The sequence below is a fragment of the Danio rerio genome, chromosome 12 (genome assembly GCF_052040795.2).
Source record: "Danio rerio strain M-AB ecotype USA chromosome 12, GRCz13ab, whole genome shotgun sequence".
NCBI lineage: Eukaryota > Metazoa > Chordata > Actinopteri > Cypriniformes > Danionidae > Danio > Danio rerio.
The window spans coordinates 49,076,371-49,095,556 of NC_141032.1; the positions used below are offsets into that span (position 1 = coordinate 49,076,371).

At 36.0% G+C, this 19,186-nt stretch overlaps 1 protein-coding gene across 1 annotated transcript in view; it reads left to right on the forward strand.

The window, feature by feature from the left end:
- trim16 (tripartite motif containing 16) overlaps positions 1 to 19,186 on the forward strand; it is a gene marked incomplete in the record, with an annotated part of 35,519 nt that overhangs the window by 2,281 nt on the left and 14,052 nt on the right. Inside the window, 1 exon segment of the mRNA NM_001328162.1 lies at positions 3,267 to 3,626. Within this exon segment, the coding sequence (NP_001315091.1) occupies positions 3,267 to 3,626 (360 nt within the window).

Consider the following 19,186-nt stretch of genomic DNA (forward strand, 5'->3'; position numbering starts at 1 on the left):
TAAAGTTGGTTCCATATTCGCTAATTCATTCAGTAATAACTTGACACAGTTTTTGCGTTTTTTACCATGCTACATTCAATATTCAGACTGAAATCTCATGCATGAATAACTTTAACACAACATTAGCACTATTTAACTGCCCATGAACAATGTTGGAGTGTTTGACTGCTAATATGATTTCCCTATTTGGGATTGGCAAAGAATACTTTTCTAAAAGGAGAAAGTCTGAATGTGCGAATAGAAGACCAACTGTACCTCAATATTGAGGTAAAATTGGTTTAATTTTCACACATTCATTTAGTGACAACTTGTGACACGCTTCCTATATTGTTTACCACACTACTTTGAATATTAACACTATTTAATTGACTGTAAATAATGTTCTACTATATTAGGGGTGTCAAACTCAATTCCTGGAGGGCCGAAGCCCTGCACAGTTTAGTTCCAACCCTGCTCCAACACACTTACCTGTAGGTTTCAAACAAGCCTGAAGGACTCAATTAGTTTGATCAGGTGTGTTTAATTAGGGTTGGAACTAAACTGTGCAGAGCTGCGGCCCTTTTGGAATTGAGTTTGACACCTGTGAACTATATTTATTGGCTTCTAATAAGATATGTTCAACACTTTTCTGAAGCTATATTATTTAGGAATGAATATTAAAGGGTCATGACACCCCCCACTTTCGGTTAAAGTCTACAAGATTTTTTCAAAAGATGCATGATTAATGGGCGTGGAGCTCCGCGAGCATCGGGCAGGAGTGGGCGTGGCCAGCAGGGGAGAACGTGAGCGAACAAAGCTAGCTCACAAAATGAGACAAACCCTGAGGAGACGCATGAGTTTATAGTTTACAAAGTTAAAATGCAAAGAAATGAACAGTGATTTAATGCCCTGCTACATTTGTTATTCGTAATTTCATATACACATAACCAGAATTTATATCATTGTAAAGATAAGTGTGTTCATGTAAACCCTATAAATGAGGACTCCTCCCTCAATCCCCGTATCCAGCAGACTCAGTGCAGCAGGTCTCCTGACCTGTCTATTTTAACCGTTAGCCCTGTTGGTAATCTGGAGGATTTAGGCAAACACAGCAGCACAGTGATGTGTCTGAATGTGAATGAACTCCTGATAAAAGACAGCGTCCGCCATTCTCTAATTCTCGTGTTGCTCTCCCGACAAAAATGCTAGCAGCACACACAGCTTTGCTGTATGATCGGCCCTGACAAGATCGCGGGGGAAAACATGCAACAAACCCCGTGGATCATGGAAACAAACGCATGTGAGCCTTCATGAACGGCTAAATACTGTGTGCCCGTGCCGTGAGTCCGTGACGTGTCTCACAGCTCAGGCTTGACTCTGGCAGGTCTCATGAATAATTAAGCAGCCGGCTCTTCTCATAGGATAAGAAACTCCGCTATGAATAATAATGAGAAACCGACGCGTCATCATTGCACTTGCAGTACTGCGCTACGTCGCCGATTTTGATCCCGCCTCAAAAATCATTTTAAACCCGGAAGCTAAAATTTGCTGACAAAAGCTCCAAATTATCCAGTTTTCCCCACAATTACAGCTGACAGCTGCTAACATTGTCTTAACTGATGCTCAACACACAAAAAGTTCTCCAGGGTGTCCTGAACCTTTAAGATCTGAACGTGCGAATATAAACCAATTTTACCTCAATATTGAGGTAAATATGGTGTCATTCACTCATTTGTTCAATGACAACTTCAGTGATACTCTGCCTATAATGTTTACCGCACTACTTTGTATAATCTGAATATATGCGTATATATTATTTGTATATAAAACATAAGCACTGGGGCGAAGCAGTGGCACAGTAGGTAGTGCTGTTGCCCCACAGCAAAAAGGTTGCTGGTTCGAGTCTCGACTCAGTTGGCGTTTCTGTGTGGAGTTTGCATGTTCTCCCTGCATTCGCTTGGGTTTCCTCTGGGTGCTTGGGTTTCCTCTACAGTCCAAAGACATGCTGTACAGGTGAATTGGGTAGGCTAAATTGTCCGTAGTGAATGTGTGTGTGGATGTTTCCCAGAGATGGGTTGCGGCTGGAAGGGCATCCGCTGCGCAAAAAAAACTTGCTGGATAAGTTGGCGGTTCATTCCGCTGTGGCAACCCTGGGTTAATAAAGGGAATAAGCCGACAAGAAAATGAATGAATGAATGACATTAGCACTTAGGGATGTAACGGTATCAGAATTTCATGGTACGGTAATACCTCGGTATGAATGTCACGGTACGGTATTTATTGAATCATTTACAGGAAAAAACAAAACTTATGAAAATACTCCAAAAAAGTGCCAAAAGTGTCAATGACATACAAATTAGCCATCTATCTGTAAGCTTTGAAACAGGAACTTTAATTTTAATAACAAAAAAATATTAAACCATGTAAAAAAAATAAAGTTTCAATTTAGTATTGTTGAAAACTCGTCACATTCAACATTTAATCACTCACTCACTTAGATAGAGATGGGTTTAAAGGAAAATTATCATATAAATATAATCTGGTAAAAGCTGGTATCTCTGGGTATTTACAATGTCCCCTGCAACAGAAAAAAACCCTCTCATTTGGGACTGAGGTTTCTGGGACAAGAGAGATATGACTTGGCCCAGGTTGACAGCAGTGGGTACCGTTGTGCATTGTCTTTCCCCCACTTGAGAGGACAAACCATGAGTAAGATAGAGATCTCATGTCTGCATCAATCTGAACAGTGTGCTGACAACACCGCTATTCAGTACGCGCGCGACAACACAGCTGATAAGAACTCGCGCGACAACACAGCTGATAAGAACTCGCGCGACAACACCGCTGATAAGAACTCGCGCGACAACACCGCTTTAGAGTTTTCCAGCTCTTTTTGATCCCCGCTTCTAGCAGCACACTCCATTTCCGCATTACTGGATCTGTAGCGACAACAGACCGCAAGGGATGATGGTCAAGCATGGGCTGATGGGAATTGTAGTTTCCGGTACCTCCCGTTCGCTTCATTCGCCTGAGCAAATTTTCTCAGAAGACCTATAGTTTTAGAGTCATGCGACTACGGTTATATCGTAAAAAATTAATATTGCGGTATGACGGTATTTACAATACCGTTACATCCCTATTAGCTCTGCTTAACTCACTATAAACAATGTTGTACTGATCTTGGGTGCTAATATGATTTCCCTGTTTGCAATACTTTTCTGAAACTATATTATTAAGAAGAAAGTCTGAATATGCGAGTGCTTAATCATCTTTACCTCTTTCTCCAGGAGTCTAAAGATCCTCAGAAAGATGATGAAGATGATGAGGAGGAGGAGGAGGAGGTTTTGGGGCCAGATGTGGTCACCTGTGACTCCTGCATCGATAAGCCGTGCCGAGCTAAAAAGTCTTGCCTCACCTGTCTGGTGTCGTACTGCGAGTCTCACCTGAGGCCACATCTGGAGAATGCCAAGTTCCAGAGCCACAGGTTGGTGGATCCTCTGCGGGACATTGAGAGGCGGACCTGTGAAGCTCACCGCAGCCCGCTGGAGCTCTACTGCTGCATGTGCTGCCTCTGCCCAGCCTGCGTCACAGAGGAGCACCTCGGACACCAAGCCCTGCCCATAGCCGAGGCGCGCAGGAATATAGAGGTAAACCACATGGAGGAGATTGCTTTCCTCACGCACACACTCTCTTTTTACTTGTGTGGTCTTAGCATGTGAATATGCTTTTGATATTGGTGGGGACCTAATTTAACCTTGACTTCAAGTGACATAGAAATGTCGCTCCTTATGACCTCGTCTGCCATGAGTCTTGGACAATACGTTTTTTTTGTTATAATATTGGTTATTGGTGGTGCAGTGTGTAGCATGATCGCCTCACAGTAAGAAGGTTTCTGGTTCGAGCCTCGGCTGGGTCAGTTGGCATTTCTGTGTGGAGTTTGCATGTTCTCCCCATGTTGGCGTGGGTTTCCTCTGGGTGTTCTGGTTTCCCCCACAGTCCAAACACATGCGCTATAGGAGAATTGATGAACTAAATTGTCCGCAGTGTATGTGTGTGAATGAGTGTGTTTGGGTGTTTCTCAGTGATGGGTTGCAGCTGGAAGGATATCCGCTGCATAAAACATATGCTGGTTAAGTTGATGGTTCATTCCACTGTGGTGACCCCTGATTAATAAAGAGACTAAGCCGAAAAGGAAATGAATGAATGAATGAATATTGGTTGAATATAAAGTTGCATATTATTTCAGACCGAATATGCAAAGTAGCGTGGTAAACAATATAGTGACAGTGTCAAAAGTTATTACTGAACGAATGTGCAAATATATATATATATAACCAACTTTACCTCTATATTAAATAAACCATTTTATAAAACTATTCTATATCCAACCAATATTATAACCAAATATATATTATTATTATTATTATATTATTATTATTATAACCAATATTATTCTTGGCAGTTTTGGTTCTGCAAACATCTAAACAAACAGTAGCAGCCGCACATTTTACAGCAAGGAATGTTGGGTGTGTTTCAGTAGGACTCGGGTTGAGTGATTGAACCCTTTCTGTACATATGCTTTAATGAGAGTTGACAGACCATTACGTTTTTTTGGATGTGATTAAATTATTGGTGGGGTCATTTCATTAATCATTGGATATTGGTAGGGACACGTCTAGTCATGGGCTGGTATAAGATTCTAATGGTATGATAACCTTGGATAAAATTATCATGGTTTTGCGGTATTGTGACTACTGCTCACTGCTCTAAAATAAGTTTGTTTTAAGTGTCTGGGGGAAAAAACAACAACTTTTTCCCCCTTTGAAAACAATTATTATTATTTTTTAAAGATTTAAAATGTTTTAGAGCAGTAAACATGTCTTCATTTGTTTCAAAAACAGATTTCTTTACAATTTTTAAAACGACATCTTTGGATATATTTTCTGCTGGAGATACTGTTGTCCTAAAAACAAAACAAAAAGTAAAATGTAAATGAAAAATTTTACACATACCTTAGGAATGGCTTTTTTTAAAAATGTTGGCGGTTTTTAAACCTTGACTTCCAAACCGCGGTATAACTTACGATTAACGTCCCATGCCGAGACTCGTCCCCTTTGTCCTTGCTAAATCTACACCCTTAATTCAGTATACTCTGTTTCCCCCTGCCATGCCCATATCCGCTGAAGCATGCAGGAATTCAGAGGTAAACCATGTCTCCAGTCCAAACGAAACAAGCAAAATAATCTAGCAATGATGTAAGCAAAATAATCTGTTGTCAAAAGGGAAAACAATATTATTTTGCTGACTCCTTTGGCAAAATATTTTGCAAGTTTTAAGGAAAAAACTTGCTTAATTTTGGCACAGTATTTCTTTAAACAAGACATTTTTTTGCTTGTCTAGAAAATGCTTCAGGAAAATACAGTTAAGCATTTTGCATTATTTTACTTTAAAAATGCATTCAGTTTAACTGTATTTTGTACATTAGATCATTTTTTGTACATTGGATCATTCCAAAGAAAACAAATGGAAAATGCCTTGAATGTTTCTGCAATTCTGGAATGAGTTGCAGCTTTCTTCAGAACTGAAGGATGACTGATGTTATCTGTTAAACCCACATGGGCTTAGTACTGTGCTAGGGCCAGGACGCTCTGGTCAAAGAGATTTTCCCTTTTCATTTTAATCTCACTGTGCTTCATTCCTGGTAAAAATAACAGTGACCTGAGACTGTTTTAATAAAAATGCAGTTGGAAAAATGTTAAATAATATTGCTATTCACATTATCTCAGGATTTATCAATTTAGAAACTACCTTATGATGTCTATTAAACTCCAAATCTGACTGAAAGACCTAGCTGTAAAACAGGAATACAGAGGTAAACATGGATGTTTGCTTTCCTTACTCACTCTTTTTTTTACTTTGGTATCGTTCAGGGCAATCACATTTAAGCATTTAGCATCATTTCAGATTAATAACAGATTCAGTTTTATCATGAATTGTACCTTTAATGTCTGTCAGGAAAATGAAAGGAAAATGGCCAAACAAATTTAGTCCAATGGCCAATCAAAACAAGCCAAATGAACAATCCAAACTAGCTCAATGAAGAGTCAAAACAAGCCTATTGAACACTCAAAACTAGTCCAATGAACAATTAAACCAATCCAATGGCCAATTACAACTAGTCTAATGACCAATCAAATCTAGTCCAATGGCCAATAAAACTAGCCCAGTGACCAATCAAATCTAGTCCAATGGCCAATATAGCCCAGTGACCAATCAAATCTAGTCCAATGGCCAATATAGCACAGTGACCAATCAAATCTAGTCCAATGGCCAATATAGCCCAGTGACCAATCAAATCTAGTCCAATGGTCAATTAAACTAGACCAATGACCAATTAGTCCAATGGCCAATCAAAACTAGCCTAATGGCCAAACACACTAGCCACATGACCAATCAAATCTAGTCCAATGGTCAATTAAACTAGACCAATGACCAATTAGTCCAATGGCCAATCAAAACTAGCCTAATGGCCAAACACACTAGCCACATGACCAATCAAATCTAGTCCAATGGTCAATTAAACTAGACCAATGTCCAATTAGTCCAATGGTCAATAAAAACTAGTCCAATGAACAGTCAAACTTGTCCAACAATATCAGAATTCTGTCATTGCTCTGTAAAATACATATTTTACATCACTGCACTGTAAAATAAATCTTGCTGCTTTACCTTGTTTCAGTTCAATCAAGTTAACTTTACCAGTCATCTCTGCCTTCATCAGTCAAAATGAAACACTTTATTAATTAGGTTACCTAATTATTTTAATAAAATAAGTTGTGCTGAATTTTGCCCATGTCATATCATGCCTCTTTTGTTTTGCTTTTTTATATACATTTTACAGACTGAATGCAAAGCAACAGGGCCAAATGTACACTGACTACACCCTAAAGCACAAGTCCAGAATAACCTAAGATGGATCAGACCGTGCTAATTACTCTCACTGTTTAAGGAAATGAATAATGAAAAATATGGAATTAAGTAATTAAAATAAAGCCTCTCGCTGTTTACTGTAAAAACAATTATTAGTACGTCAGTACTAGGTACGCATACGTTAGTACGCATGGATATACATGCTAGTTTCACTGATTTAACTTATTAAAATAACTTGACCAATTTCAGCTTTTCAGGTTATACAACATAAATGACTTTGATAACAATCAAATGTTTGATTGGTTTATATAGTATAGATATATTTATACAGTACAATTGGTTACACTAGTGGTTCTCAAACTTTTTTCATCAGGTACCACCTCAGAAAAAAAATTCTCTCTCCAAGTACCACCATAACGAGCAGTATTAAAATACAGTAGCGTAGTAGGCCCAGTAAAGCAGCTACAGCTTTGTACAGTTCAAAAACAAGGCATTAATTCCTATTAATAAGAATAATGTTGTCAGCCACTTTAAACATTATAGTTTTAACATTAACCCGGCACTATGCTTATATGTTAAAAAAAATAAATAAAAAAAAACTAAACACGTCAACATTTAAATAAAATGTGCTTTTAAAAAGTTAAAAATGTTTAATTACTGTTCTTAAAAAGTAGAAAAAAAAAAATCTCCTGTCCTCCTGTAAAGTATTAACATAGTAGCCTATTTATCAACAACTGGAATTATAAGCTATACTGTATGTCATCCAACGCAATCTCACGGCAATTCTTTTTGATTTAGTGGCTAATTCGTTTGGATTCATATGATCTAATTCGTACGATTTGCTCCTCACCCAATGACGGTTGGGGCTAGGGGTGGGGTTGGGTGCCACGCCTCTTTTTTAAAATTGTACATTTTCGAACGACTGAACTCGTACGAATTAGCCACTAAACTGACAAAACGTAAAACAGGTTTCCTCGTGAGATCCGGCTCATATCATCATATTCGTATAGAAATCCTTTTCGAGAAATTTTTAAATATATGTAGCATGTAAGACATATTTGATTCCTCCGTGTACCACTAGAAGGAGGCCCGCGTACCTCTAGTGGTACACGTATCACAGTTTGAGAACCACTGGGTTACACTGTAAATAAAATAATAAAATCTTGCTGTTTTAAACTTTTGAGTTGAATCAAATTAACTTCTCTAGTCATCTCAACTCGCGTAAATCAAACTGATGAACGATATTAAGTAAAAATTTTTATAACTTAACAAATTCAGTTGAAGCTCGATTAACTTGTTAAAATGAGTTAAAGCAACATAAAAACATTCGCTGTCACACTGTACAAAAAATGCAGGGTTCCACACAATTCTTACATGTTGTCCCAACACAATTCGGTTCACTTCATTCATTCATTTTCCTTCGGATTAGTCCCTTATTTATCAGGGGTCGCCACAGTGGAATGAACCGCCAACTATTCCAACATATGTTTTGGCTTCCAGCCGCAATTCAGTACTGGGGAAAAACCCATACATACACACACACACACACACACTCTCATACACTACGGCCAATTTAGCTTACCCAATTCCTCTATAGTGCATGTGTTTGGATTGTGGGGTAAACCGGAGCACCTGAAGGAAACCCACGTCAACACTCCACACAGAAATGCCAACTAACCCAGCTGAGACTCAAACCAGCAACCTTCTTCCTGTGAGGCGACAGTACTAACCACTGAGCCACCGAGCCACCAAACTTCACTTAATTGTACTTACAAATTTAATTGGATTAAACATAAAACAATTAATTTATCCGAAAAACACTTCAAGAATTGGGTTGCTTCCATTTGATTTTAAATAAAAAGGTTTTGAACAAGCAGCAGAAGTCATTTCTTGAGTGCATGACTTTTTGCTATATATATTTTTTAGTGTGTGTGTGTGTGTGTGTGTGTGTGTGTGTGTGTGTGTGTGTGTGTGTGTGTGTGTGTGTGTGTGTGTAATCTGAAACGCTTTTTTCTTTTCCTTCTTCTGGTTATGGACGTCAGCTTATGACGTCTCTTCGAGAATGCAAACACTTCACTAAAGCATGTGATTCACTCGGCGAGATATGAAAATCTCACTGAAACGCAGACTCACACACGCGCACACGTGGTTTAGGAAACAGACAAGCATGCATGCTATTTAGTTAAAGACCAGTTACTCAATGTGACCATATTTAATGTGCCACGTGTCGTGTTTTCATTATGATGCAGCAGCTGAAGCGGTGCTTTAGTGTATCTTTAACATGCTTTCAACATTCCCATAAGTCTGCTTTATGTTCTCTGGCATATTTGCTTGGTAAACAAATAATGGTGCGTTCATTCAGTCATGTTTAAATGCAGCCAACATGAGCGTTCACTGTCGGCATCTGGTTTAAAAACTGGAAAAACAAGATTATTAAGAAATGAAGAGTTCTGTCAACATTCACTCACATTCACGGCAGTCAAAACCTGCAGGAGCTTCCGTCTTGAAGACTTACAGTGACCTGAGACTAACTGAATAAAATGCAGTAGGAAGATGTGAAATATTATTGCTATTCACAATATAATTTAGCATTATACTATCATGTACAGTGTCCTTCAGGAATGAATTGTTTTGCGACATTATAATCTCTATTAAACTCCAAATCTGACTGAAAAAAAACAAACTGTAAAACTATAGTAAAACATAGACTATGCGATTAAAATCTGAGGGCTCTATTTTGACGATCCATGCACAGAGTGCAAAACGCAGGGCGCAAACGCTTTCAGGGCGTGTCAGAACGCATTTTTGCTAATTTACGGACGGGAAAATGCGCTTTGCGCCGTGGCGCATGGGCTAAAAGTTGAGTTTATTTTCTTAATGAGTTATAGATGTGTTTTGAGAATAAACCAATAAGAGTCTCATCTCCCATTCCCTTTAAGAGCCAGCTGGTCGCGCCAAGAGCGCATTCGCTATTTACAGGACGCAAAGTAAGTCTAAGTGGAAAAACTGAGCATTTCACAAGCAAACAGTAACAGTTTTTTAACAGAAAACTGTTAAGCAGAGCATCTACTGCGTGAAAATGACAGATATGGATCACTTTTACTTTCGCTCTTGGATAGGGAAAACTTTACACACAGACATCAATTAGTCTATAAATAATTAATTGCGTTTGTTAAGCGCAAATATTCGTTTCAAAACTATTTCTAAATTCAGTTCTAATTTCCAGCAAATGAATAAATGAACAATAATAACGAAGTATGCTCAAAAACCTGAGTTATATCCTAAAACACATGCTGTGCCCCATATGGTCTAAAACCTGACAGGTGGGTAAATCTAAGCTTGTTTTTAATAAAACAAATATAAATATGGATATAATAAATAATACTGCTAATAATAATAACATTATACAAAAGCAAATTGTTATAAATGAACTGAAAAAGCCTCCCGATATGAAGAAGGCATGAAAGCAGTGGTTTTTCATATTTATGTAGGCTAGAAAATAATATGTTTTGTAATATTTTAATCCTTTATATTTATATTCTATATCTATTCTTATTATATCCTATATATATCCTTAATATTTACATTTTTTCATATGTAAAGATATTTGCCTATTGCTCTCTTGTGTGTATTAAGCAGTGTGTAAGCGAGGAGCAACTCTGCGCCGGAGTTTAGACCGGGTTTGTCTTGATCTATTGAAAAATCTATTTTAGTTTCTCAAAATAGCAACGCGCCATCAATGCGCCTCAGAACGCCTCCTTTTTAGACCAGAACGCCTATGGGTGCACAAATGAGCGCTAATGCATTTGCTATTTAAACAGCGTAGCGCAACGCCTCAAAACGACTCTTGCGCCAAGCTGAAACTACCAAAAGACTACTGCGTCACGTCTTGCGCCACATTGCGCCGGGTGTATGATAGGGCCCTGAGTGTCTGTAAAAAAACAAACTTGAAACATTTTTGTCTGTTCCTCACCTAAAGCTTCCGTATGACATGATATATAATGCACACTTCATATGGACTATTTTGTGACTTTGCTTTCTTATACTTTCTAATAATGTTAAAGCAAAAACAAATGGATTTGCAGTGTTTTTATACTTACGAGAGCTGCAATGATTTGATCAAAAATGCAGCTAATATTATTACAAATTGAAACGGCTAATTTAATTTGATTTTTTTTTTTTTTAAGCATCATTTATTTCTGTGATTCAAAATTTTCAACATCATTATTACTCGTATTCAGGGTCACATGATCTTTCAGAACTCATTCTGTTGTGGATTTCTGATTGTTATCAGTGTTGTAAACATCTATGCTGCGCATTGTTATTGGAACTAAGGGCTCTATTTTGACGATCCATGTGCAAAGCGTGGAGCGTAAACGCATTAAGTGCATGTCAGAATCTACTTTTGCTAATTTAAGGATGGAAAAATCCGCTTTGCGCCGTGGTGCATGTTCTAATAGGGTTGAGTTAATTTTCTTAATGAGTTATAGGTGTGTTTTGAGAATAAACCAATCAGAGTCTCATCTCCCATTCACTTTAAGAGTCAGCTGCATCGCTTTCGCTTACATGCTATTTACATGCACTATTTTATTTTTTTGCACATAAGCCAATTGCACTAGGCACTTTCTGCATAATGAGCACAATAAAAAATAAACGCTGTACATTGTTTACATCTGTTTCATTACTCAAATCAGGTTTATATATTGTTTACTTTCATAGATATTTATATACATTTTATAATCATACTTCAGTCACTTCTGTGTATATATGTGTATTTATGTGTATGATGTGTATGTGTGTATGACTTCACTGTGGACGGCAAAGTAAGAATCTCATTGTACAGGGAGACGTGTTTCCTTACTGTGCACATGACAATAAACAGTTGAATTGAATTGAATTGAATTTGTAAGTGGAAAAACTGAGCATTTCACTAGCTAGAAAACAGTTAAACAGAGCATCTGTAGCACGAGAATGAGAGATAAAGCATCTCATAATTTACTTTCACTTCAACTATGGTGGATAGGGAAACATCTTGTACGCACAGAAATCCATTGGCCTATAAATAATTAATTTCGTTTGTTAAGTGCAAATATTCATTTTAAAACTATTTCTAAATTCAGTTCTAATTTCCAGCAAACGAATAAATGAACAATAATAATGAAGTGTGCTCAAAAACCTGAGTTATATCCTAAAACACATGCTGCGCCCCATATGGTCTAAAACCTGACAGGTGGGCAAATCTAAGCTTGTTTTTAATAAAACAAATATAAATATGGATATAATAAATAATACTGCTAATAATAATAACATTATACAAAAGCAAATTGTTATGAATGAACTGAAAAAGCCTCCCGAGATGAAGAAGGCATGAAAGTTTGGTTTTTATATTTATGTAGGCTAGAAAATAATGTTTTGTAATATTTTAATCCTTTATATTTATATCCTATATCTGTTCTTATTATGTCCTATATATGTCCTTAATATTTTAATTCTTTTTCATTTGTAAAGATATTTTTGTATTGCACTACATCTTGTGTGTATTAAGCAGTGTGTAAGCGAGGCGCACAACTAACACACCCTGCGCTGGACAATAGACCGGGTCTGTTCTGGTCTATTGAAAAATCTATTGTAGTTTCTCAAAATAGCAACGCGCCAGCAATGCGCCTCAACACGCCTCCCTTTTTAGATCAGAACACCTACGGGCGCACATATGAGCACAAATGCATTTGCTATTTAAACAGCGTGGTGAAAAACATCAAAACAACTCTAGCAAACAACTATTGCCTTGCGCCACATTGCGGCGGGTGTATGATAGAGCCCTAAAAGTTTAAAAGAAAATATTAAAAGAAAGTTAATTATAACAGCGTTCATAGAAAGAGAAATGTATTATACTGTACAATTTCTACCATAAAATGACTCTGAAAAAAGGGAAACGTTAAAAAACAAACAAAAATCAGTGTTTAAAACTAATAATACAACGAATAATAAAATAATAATACATATATTTTTTATGGAAACTGCGATGCATGGCTTTTAGGATTCTTTAGTGAACAGAAAGTGATTAAGAACAGCATTTCTTTGAGTTTAACTGTCAGTAACACTTTATTGTGTCCCATTAGTTCATGTATTTACTAACATTAATAGAGAATGAGGCGGCACGGTGGCTCAGTGATAAGCTCTGTGGCTTCACAGCAAGAAGGTCGCTGGTTCGAGTCCCAGCTATGCCAGTTGGCGTTTCTGTGTGGAGTTTGCATGTTCTCCCTTTGTTCGTATGGGTTTCCTCCAGGTCCTCCCCCACAGTTTAAACACATGCGCCATCGGTTAATTGGGTAAGCTGAATTGTCCGTATGTATGCATGGGAATGAGTGTGTATGGGTGTTTCCCAGTGATGGGTTGCAGCTGGAAGGGCATCCGCTGTGTAAAACATATGCTGGATAAGTTGGCGGTTCATTCAGCTGTGAGGACCCCTGATGAATAAAGGGACTAAGCCGAAAAGTCGAGTACCTGCTGGCTCAGTTGCCATTTCTGTGTAGAGTTTGCATGTTCTCCCCACGTGGCGTGGGTTTCCTCCAGGTGCTCCGGTTTTTCCCACAGTCCAAAGACATGCGATACAGGTGACTTGATGGACTAAATTGGCCGTATTGTATAAGTGTGTGTGTGAATGAGTGTATAGGTATTTCCCTGTAGTAGGTTGCAGCTGGAAGGGTATTCACTGTGTAAAAAGTATGCTGGAATGGTTGGTGGTTCATTCCACTGTGGCGACCTCTAAAAATAGAGACTAAGCCGAAGGAAATTGAATGAATGATTAAGAATTTATTTATCGTAGTTCAAATCACAACACTTTCTGTGACAATATATCGCACAACAAAGTAATAAAGTCACGACTTTCAAGCTGAAAGTTCAAATGCGGGAGAGAAAAATAGTTTGACATTATGACAGTTTGCATTACTGATTAAACTAATCCAATAATGACCTCAACAGGAGACATCAGAAGCTGTTTTACTGTAAACACAGACTGAAGTGTGTGTGTGTGTGTGTGTGTGTGTGTGTGTGTGTGTGTGTGTGTGTGTGTGTGTGTGTGTGTGTGTGTGTGTGTGTGTGTGTGTGTGTGTGTGTGTGTGTGTGTGTGTGTGTGTGTGTGTGTGTGTGTGTGTGTGTGTGTGTGTGTGTGTGTGTGTGTGTGTGTGTGTGTGTGAGAGTGTGTGAGGGTGTGTGAGGGTGTGTGAGAGTGTGTGAGAGTGTGTGAGAGTGTGTGTGTGTGTGTGTGTGTGTGTGTGTGTGTGTGTGTGTGTGTGTGTGTGTGTGCGTGTGTGTGTGATGTTATTGTTCTTTTGTTCAGAGCAGGGTGTGTCCGCGACTCTTTAGATGTCTGACGGGATGAAATTACACAACATGCATAATACCAAACAGCTTTACCAGACACAACTAACTGTCCAGTCCAGTTTCCCTTACAGAAACATCCCAGATGATTAACTGTGACACACATTTCATTCACAGTTTCAGCTTAACCACTGCTGTGAACTCATGACATTGCTTTGCATACTCTGATGAAGGCTTATTATTAAATTGCATTGACATGATCACTTACATTCCAATGAGTCTCGATGTTTCAGCATCAGCATTTGATATATAGTATTTCACATATTGTACACGCAAAAAACAACTGTTAGTAATGATTTCTGTATTTACTGATTTACAAGTGTTTATTTATGTTGATCTCCGCTCTGTTGAGTTTTAAAGTTGAAAATTCCAGCAACAGTAAATAGACAAGTTTACCTTTTCCTTTTTCTTTTGCATTTCTTTATATATTTATTTTTTTACTCGGTAACGCATATGATTTAAAATGTAGCGAAGTACAATACTTTAGGCAAATCATACTTGAGTCAAAGTAAAATTACAGATTTTAATCACTACTCAAAGTACAAATTCTCAAAAAGCTACTTGAGTACAGTAACGTGAGTAAATGTAATTCGTTACTTTCCACCTCTGGTCTTTAATACAGTAAATTGTGTTGTGCTGTAATATAAAATACCCTGTAGTTGTATAAAACTATGTTATTGTTTGTTTATATTACTATAGTTGTTGTGTTATCATTGTGTTCTACTAAAGTTGAATTTTCAACAATAAAAGTCAACAGAGCGGAGATCAACATCCCATAATGCAAATTATAAACATAAATAAATGGAAAACACCCATGAATCACAAAATAAAGAAATGGTTAACCGATGGTTATTTTTAAAAGTGCAGGCTAATAAACGATAAGTAATGCAAGCTACATTTTCATGAAAAAACAAAAACTATTCCCAAATAAAAGCCTCTTGTGTGTGTTTGAGAGCGTGTTTGCAGGTTGTTGCAAAAATGATTTAGTTTTTTTTTTATTGTGGGTTTCTATCAGATGACCCAACAATCTCTTAAAATTAAATAAAAACATTTACTGTCTAATTTCTACTACAAACTAAAAATACAAATCTCTTTGTAAAGCTTCTTTGTTCAGTTTTGAGTTGAAATATCTTCCCTTAGGCATGCACTCTGCCTCTTTGCATGAGTTGACGTTTATAATAGCATTCAATGACTTTCATGCAAGTTTCATATATCAGGACAGACTAATGCACCCTTTTCCTTTGAAATGTGTTATATCTCCTTTAAACTATATTTAAATAAGATCTTAAAGCATTTGTAAAGTCTTGTTTTCTTACTGAAAACAATGCATTTTTTAAACATTTTGTGAAAATATCAAGTTTTTTTTGTTTGTTTTTAATGGATTCATGCCTTAATTCTATTTAAAAGTACAATCATTTATTTAGCATATTTACATGCATGTCATTTTCTTACTGAAAACTTTTAAATGTGACTTTTCTGTGACTTAACTTGGCCTTATTACATGAGTTGAAGTTCATTATAGCATTTAATGACTTTCATGCAAGTTTATCATGACAGACTAATGCACCCTTTTCCTTTGAAATGTGTTATATCTCCTTTAAATTATATTTAAATAAGATCATAAAGCATTTGCAGAGTCTTGTTTTCTTATTAGAACAATGCATTTTTTAGAGATTTTGTGAAAATATAAAATTTATGTTTAAAAATGGCTTAAAAACTATATTTAAAAAGTACAATTATTTGTTTTGCATACCTTCATGAATGTCATTTCCTTACTGAAAACTTTTACATGTTTAAAAAGGGTTTTGTGACTTCACTTGGCCTCTTTGCATGAGTTGAAGTTCATAATAGCTTTGAATGACTTTCATGTAAGTTTAATTTATCAGGACTGCACTGTTAGTACGCCCTTTTTTCCATTGAAATGTGGTAAATCTCTTTAAAATATAACAAAATGTGTACACACTGAGAATCTTAAAGTTTTACTATAAGCAATGCATTTTGGGACATTTTGTGAACATGTAAATGTTTAAAAATGGTTTCATGACTTAAAACTCGGCATCATTGCTTGAATTGAAGTTTATAATACAGTAGCGTTCAATGACTTTCATGTAAGTTTCATTCATCAGGACAGTCTGCACTGTTAATACGGCCTTTTCATTTGAAATGTGTTATATCTCCTTTAAATTATTTTTAAATAAGATCTTAAAGCATTTGCAAAGTCTTGTTTTCTTACTGAAAACAATGCATTTTTTAGAAATTTTGTGAAAATATCAAGTTTTTTTGTTTGTTTTTAATGGTTTCATGCCTTAATTCTATTTAAAAGTACAATCATTTATTTAGCATATTTACATGCATGTCATTTTCTTACTGAAAACTTTTAAATGCGATTTTTCTGTGACTTAAAACTTGGCCTTATTGCATGAGTTGAAGTTCATTATAGCATTTAATGACTTTCATGTAAGTTTCATATATCAGGACAGATTAATGCACCCTTTTCATTTGAAATGTGAAATTTGAAATTTCCTTTGTTTTAATCTCCTTTAAATTATATTTAAATAAGATCGTAAAGCATTTGCAGAGTCTTGTTTTCTTACTAAAACAATGCATTTTTTAGACATTTTGTGAAAATATAAAATTGGTTTATGTTTAAAAATAGTTTCATGGCTTAACTATATTTAAAAAGTACAGTTATTTGTTTTGCATATTTACATGCATGCATACTGAAAACTTTTTCGTGATTTAACTTGGCCACTTTGCATGAGTTGAAGTTCATAATAGCTTTGAATGACTTTCATGTAAGTTTAATTTATCAGGACTGCACTGTTAGTACGCCCTTTTTTCCATTGAAATGTGGTAAATCTCTTTAAAAGTAAAATATAACAAAATCTTTACACGCTGAGGATCTTAAAGTTTTACTATAAGCGATGCATTTTTGGACATTTTGTAAACATGTAAATTTTTGTTTAAAAAATGGTTTCATGGCATAAAATTGGCCTCTCTGCATGAATTGAAGTTCATAATAACATTCAATGACTTTCATGCAAGTTTCATATATCAGGACAGACTAATGCACCCTTTTCCTTTGAAATGTGTTATATCTCCTTTAAATTACATTTAGATAAGATCTTAAAGCATTTGCAGAGTCTTGTTTTCTTACTAAAAACAATGCATTTTTAGATATTTCGTAAACATTCATTCATTTTCTTGTCTTCTTTGTCCCTTTATAAATCCGGGGTCGCCACATAAATTTTATTTTTAAAAAGTACAATTATTTGTTTTGCATACCTTCATGCATGTCATTTCCTTACTGAAAACTTTTCAGTAAGGTTTCAGGACTTCTTTGCCTCTTTGCATGAGTTGAAGTTCATAATAGCTTTGAGTGACTTTCATGCAAGTTTCATACATCAGGACAGTCTGCACTGTTAGTACACCCTTTTTTCTTTTGAAATGTGGCAAATCTCTTTAAAAGTAGAATATAATCAAATATTTACACACTGAGGATCTTAAATGTTTACAAAGTCTTATATTTATACTAAAATTGTGCAGTTTTTTTTAACATTTTACAGTTTAAAAATGGTTTCAAGGCTTAAACACTATATTTTTAATAAGTTCAATAAAGTATGTCCACTACAAGCATCTTGGTTCCTTACTGAAAACAGGGCATGTTTAGCCATTTCGTAAACATATAAATGTTTGTTTAAAATGGTTTCATGACTTAAAACTCGGCCTCATTTCATGAATTGAAGTTCATAATACAGTAGTGTTCAATGACTTTCATGTAAGTTTTATATATCAGGACAGTCTGCACTGTTAATACACCCTCTTTCATTTGAAATGTGTTATACCTCCTTTAAATTATATTTAAGTAAAATGCAAAAAAAATATTGACACACTTAGGATCTTAAATTATTTACAAAATCTTATTTTCATACTAAAACAATGCATTTTTTTGACATTTTGTGAACATGTATGTTTGCAAAAATGATTTCATGGCTTAAATTATATATTTTTTAAAAAGTACAATGAAAGATTTACATACTAAATATTTACATGCATGTCATTTCATTGCTGAAAGCAATGTATTTGTAGACATTTTGTGAACATGCAAGTGTTTGTTTAAAAATGACTCATTGCATGAATTGAACCGTTCATAATAGCATTCAGTGATGTTCATGCACGTTTCATATTTCAGGACACACTGCACTGTTAATACGCCCTTTTTCCTTTGATATGAGGAGCTTGTCATAGCAGTGCTGTTGACCGATGAGCAGATCTGAGCATGTTTGACTGGAGACGGTGTAGGGCAAAGTTCACATGCACTAAAAATATCCATAAATTAACCGCTTTCCGTGTTTTGTGATTTTTTTTTTTATTTATCCCCGTTTACTTCTTCTTTTGAATTGCATTATGGGATCTTGATCTTTCTTTCAACAACTTTAAACCTTGAAACGTTTGAAAAAGGGACTTTTTATTAACATTTTTAATAGTGTAAAGTGCTATATTGTCTTGGTTGGTGTTGTTTATTACGCTACTAACACCTTGTGATAAACTGGCAGTACATTTTGTACATTTTACAGACTTAATTCTCTAGATATTATTTCTTATAAATTATTTCAAACTACTAAAGTGTCAATGAAAGCCACTTTGTTAAACTGTAGAGTTGAATTTTCAACATCAAAACTCGACAGAGCAGAGATCAACATCCCATAATACAATTCACCACCGTAAATAAACAGAAAACATACAAGACAGGGAAACGTTTAATTAGCAGATATTTTTTACGTGTAGAAACACCCGCAAGTTCAACTTTCACACATGAAGATCAGCACTATTCTCTGATGCTCAGGGTGGAGGGAAGCACAATGCCTTTGCATGCATGAAAAGCTGTATTGTTGAA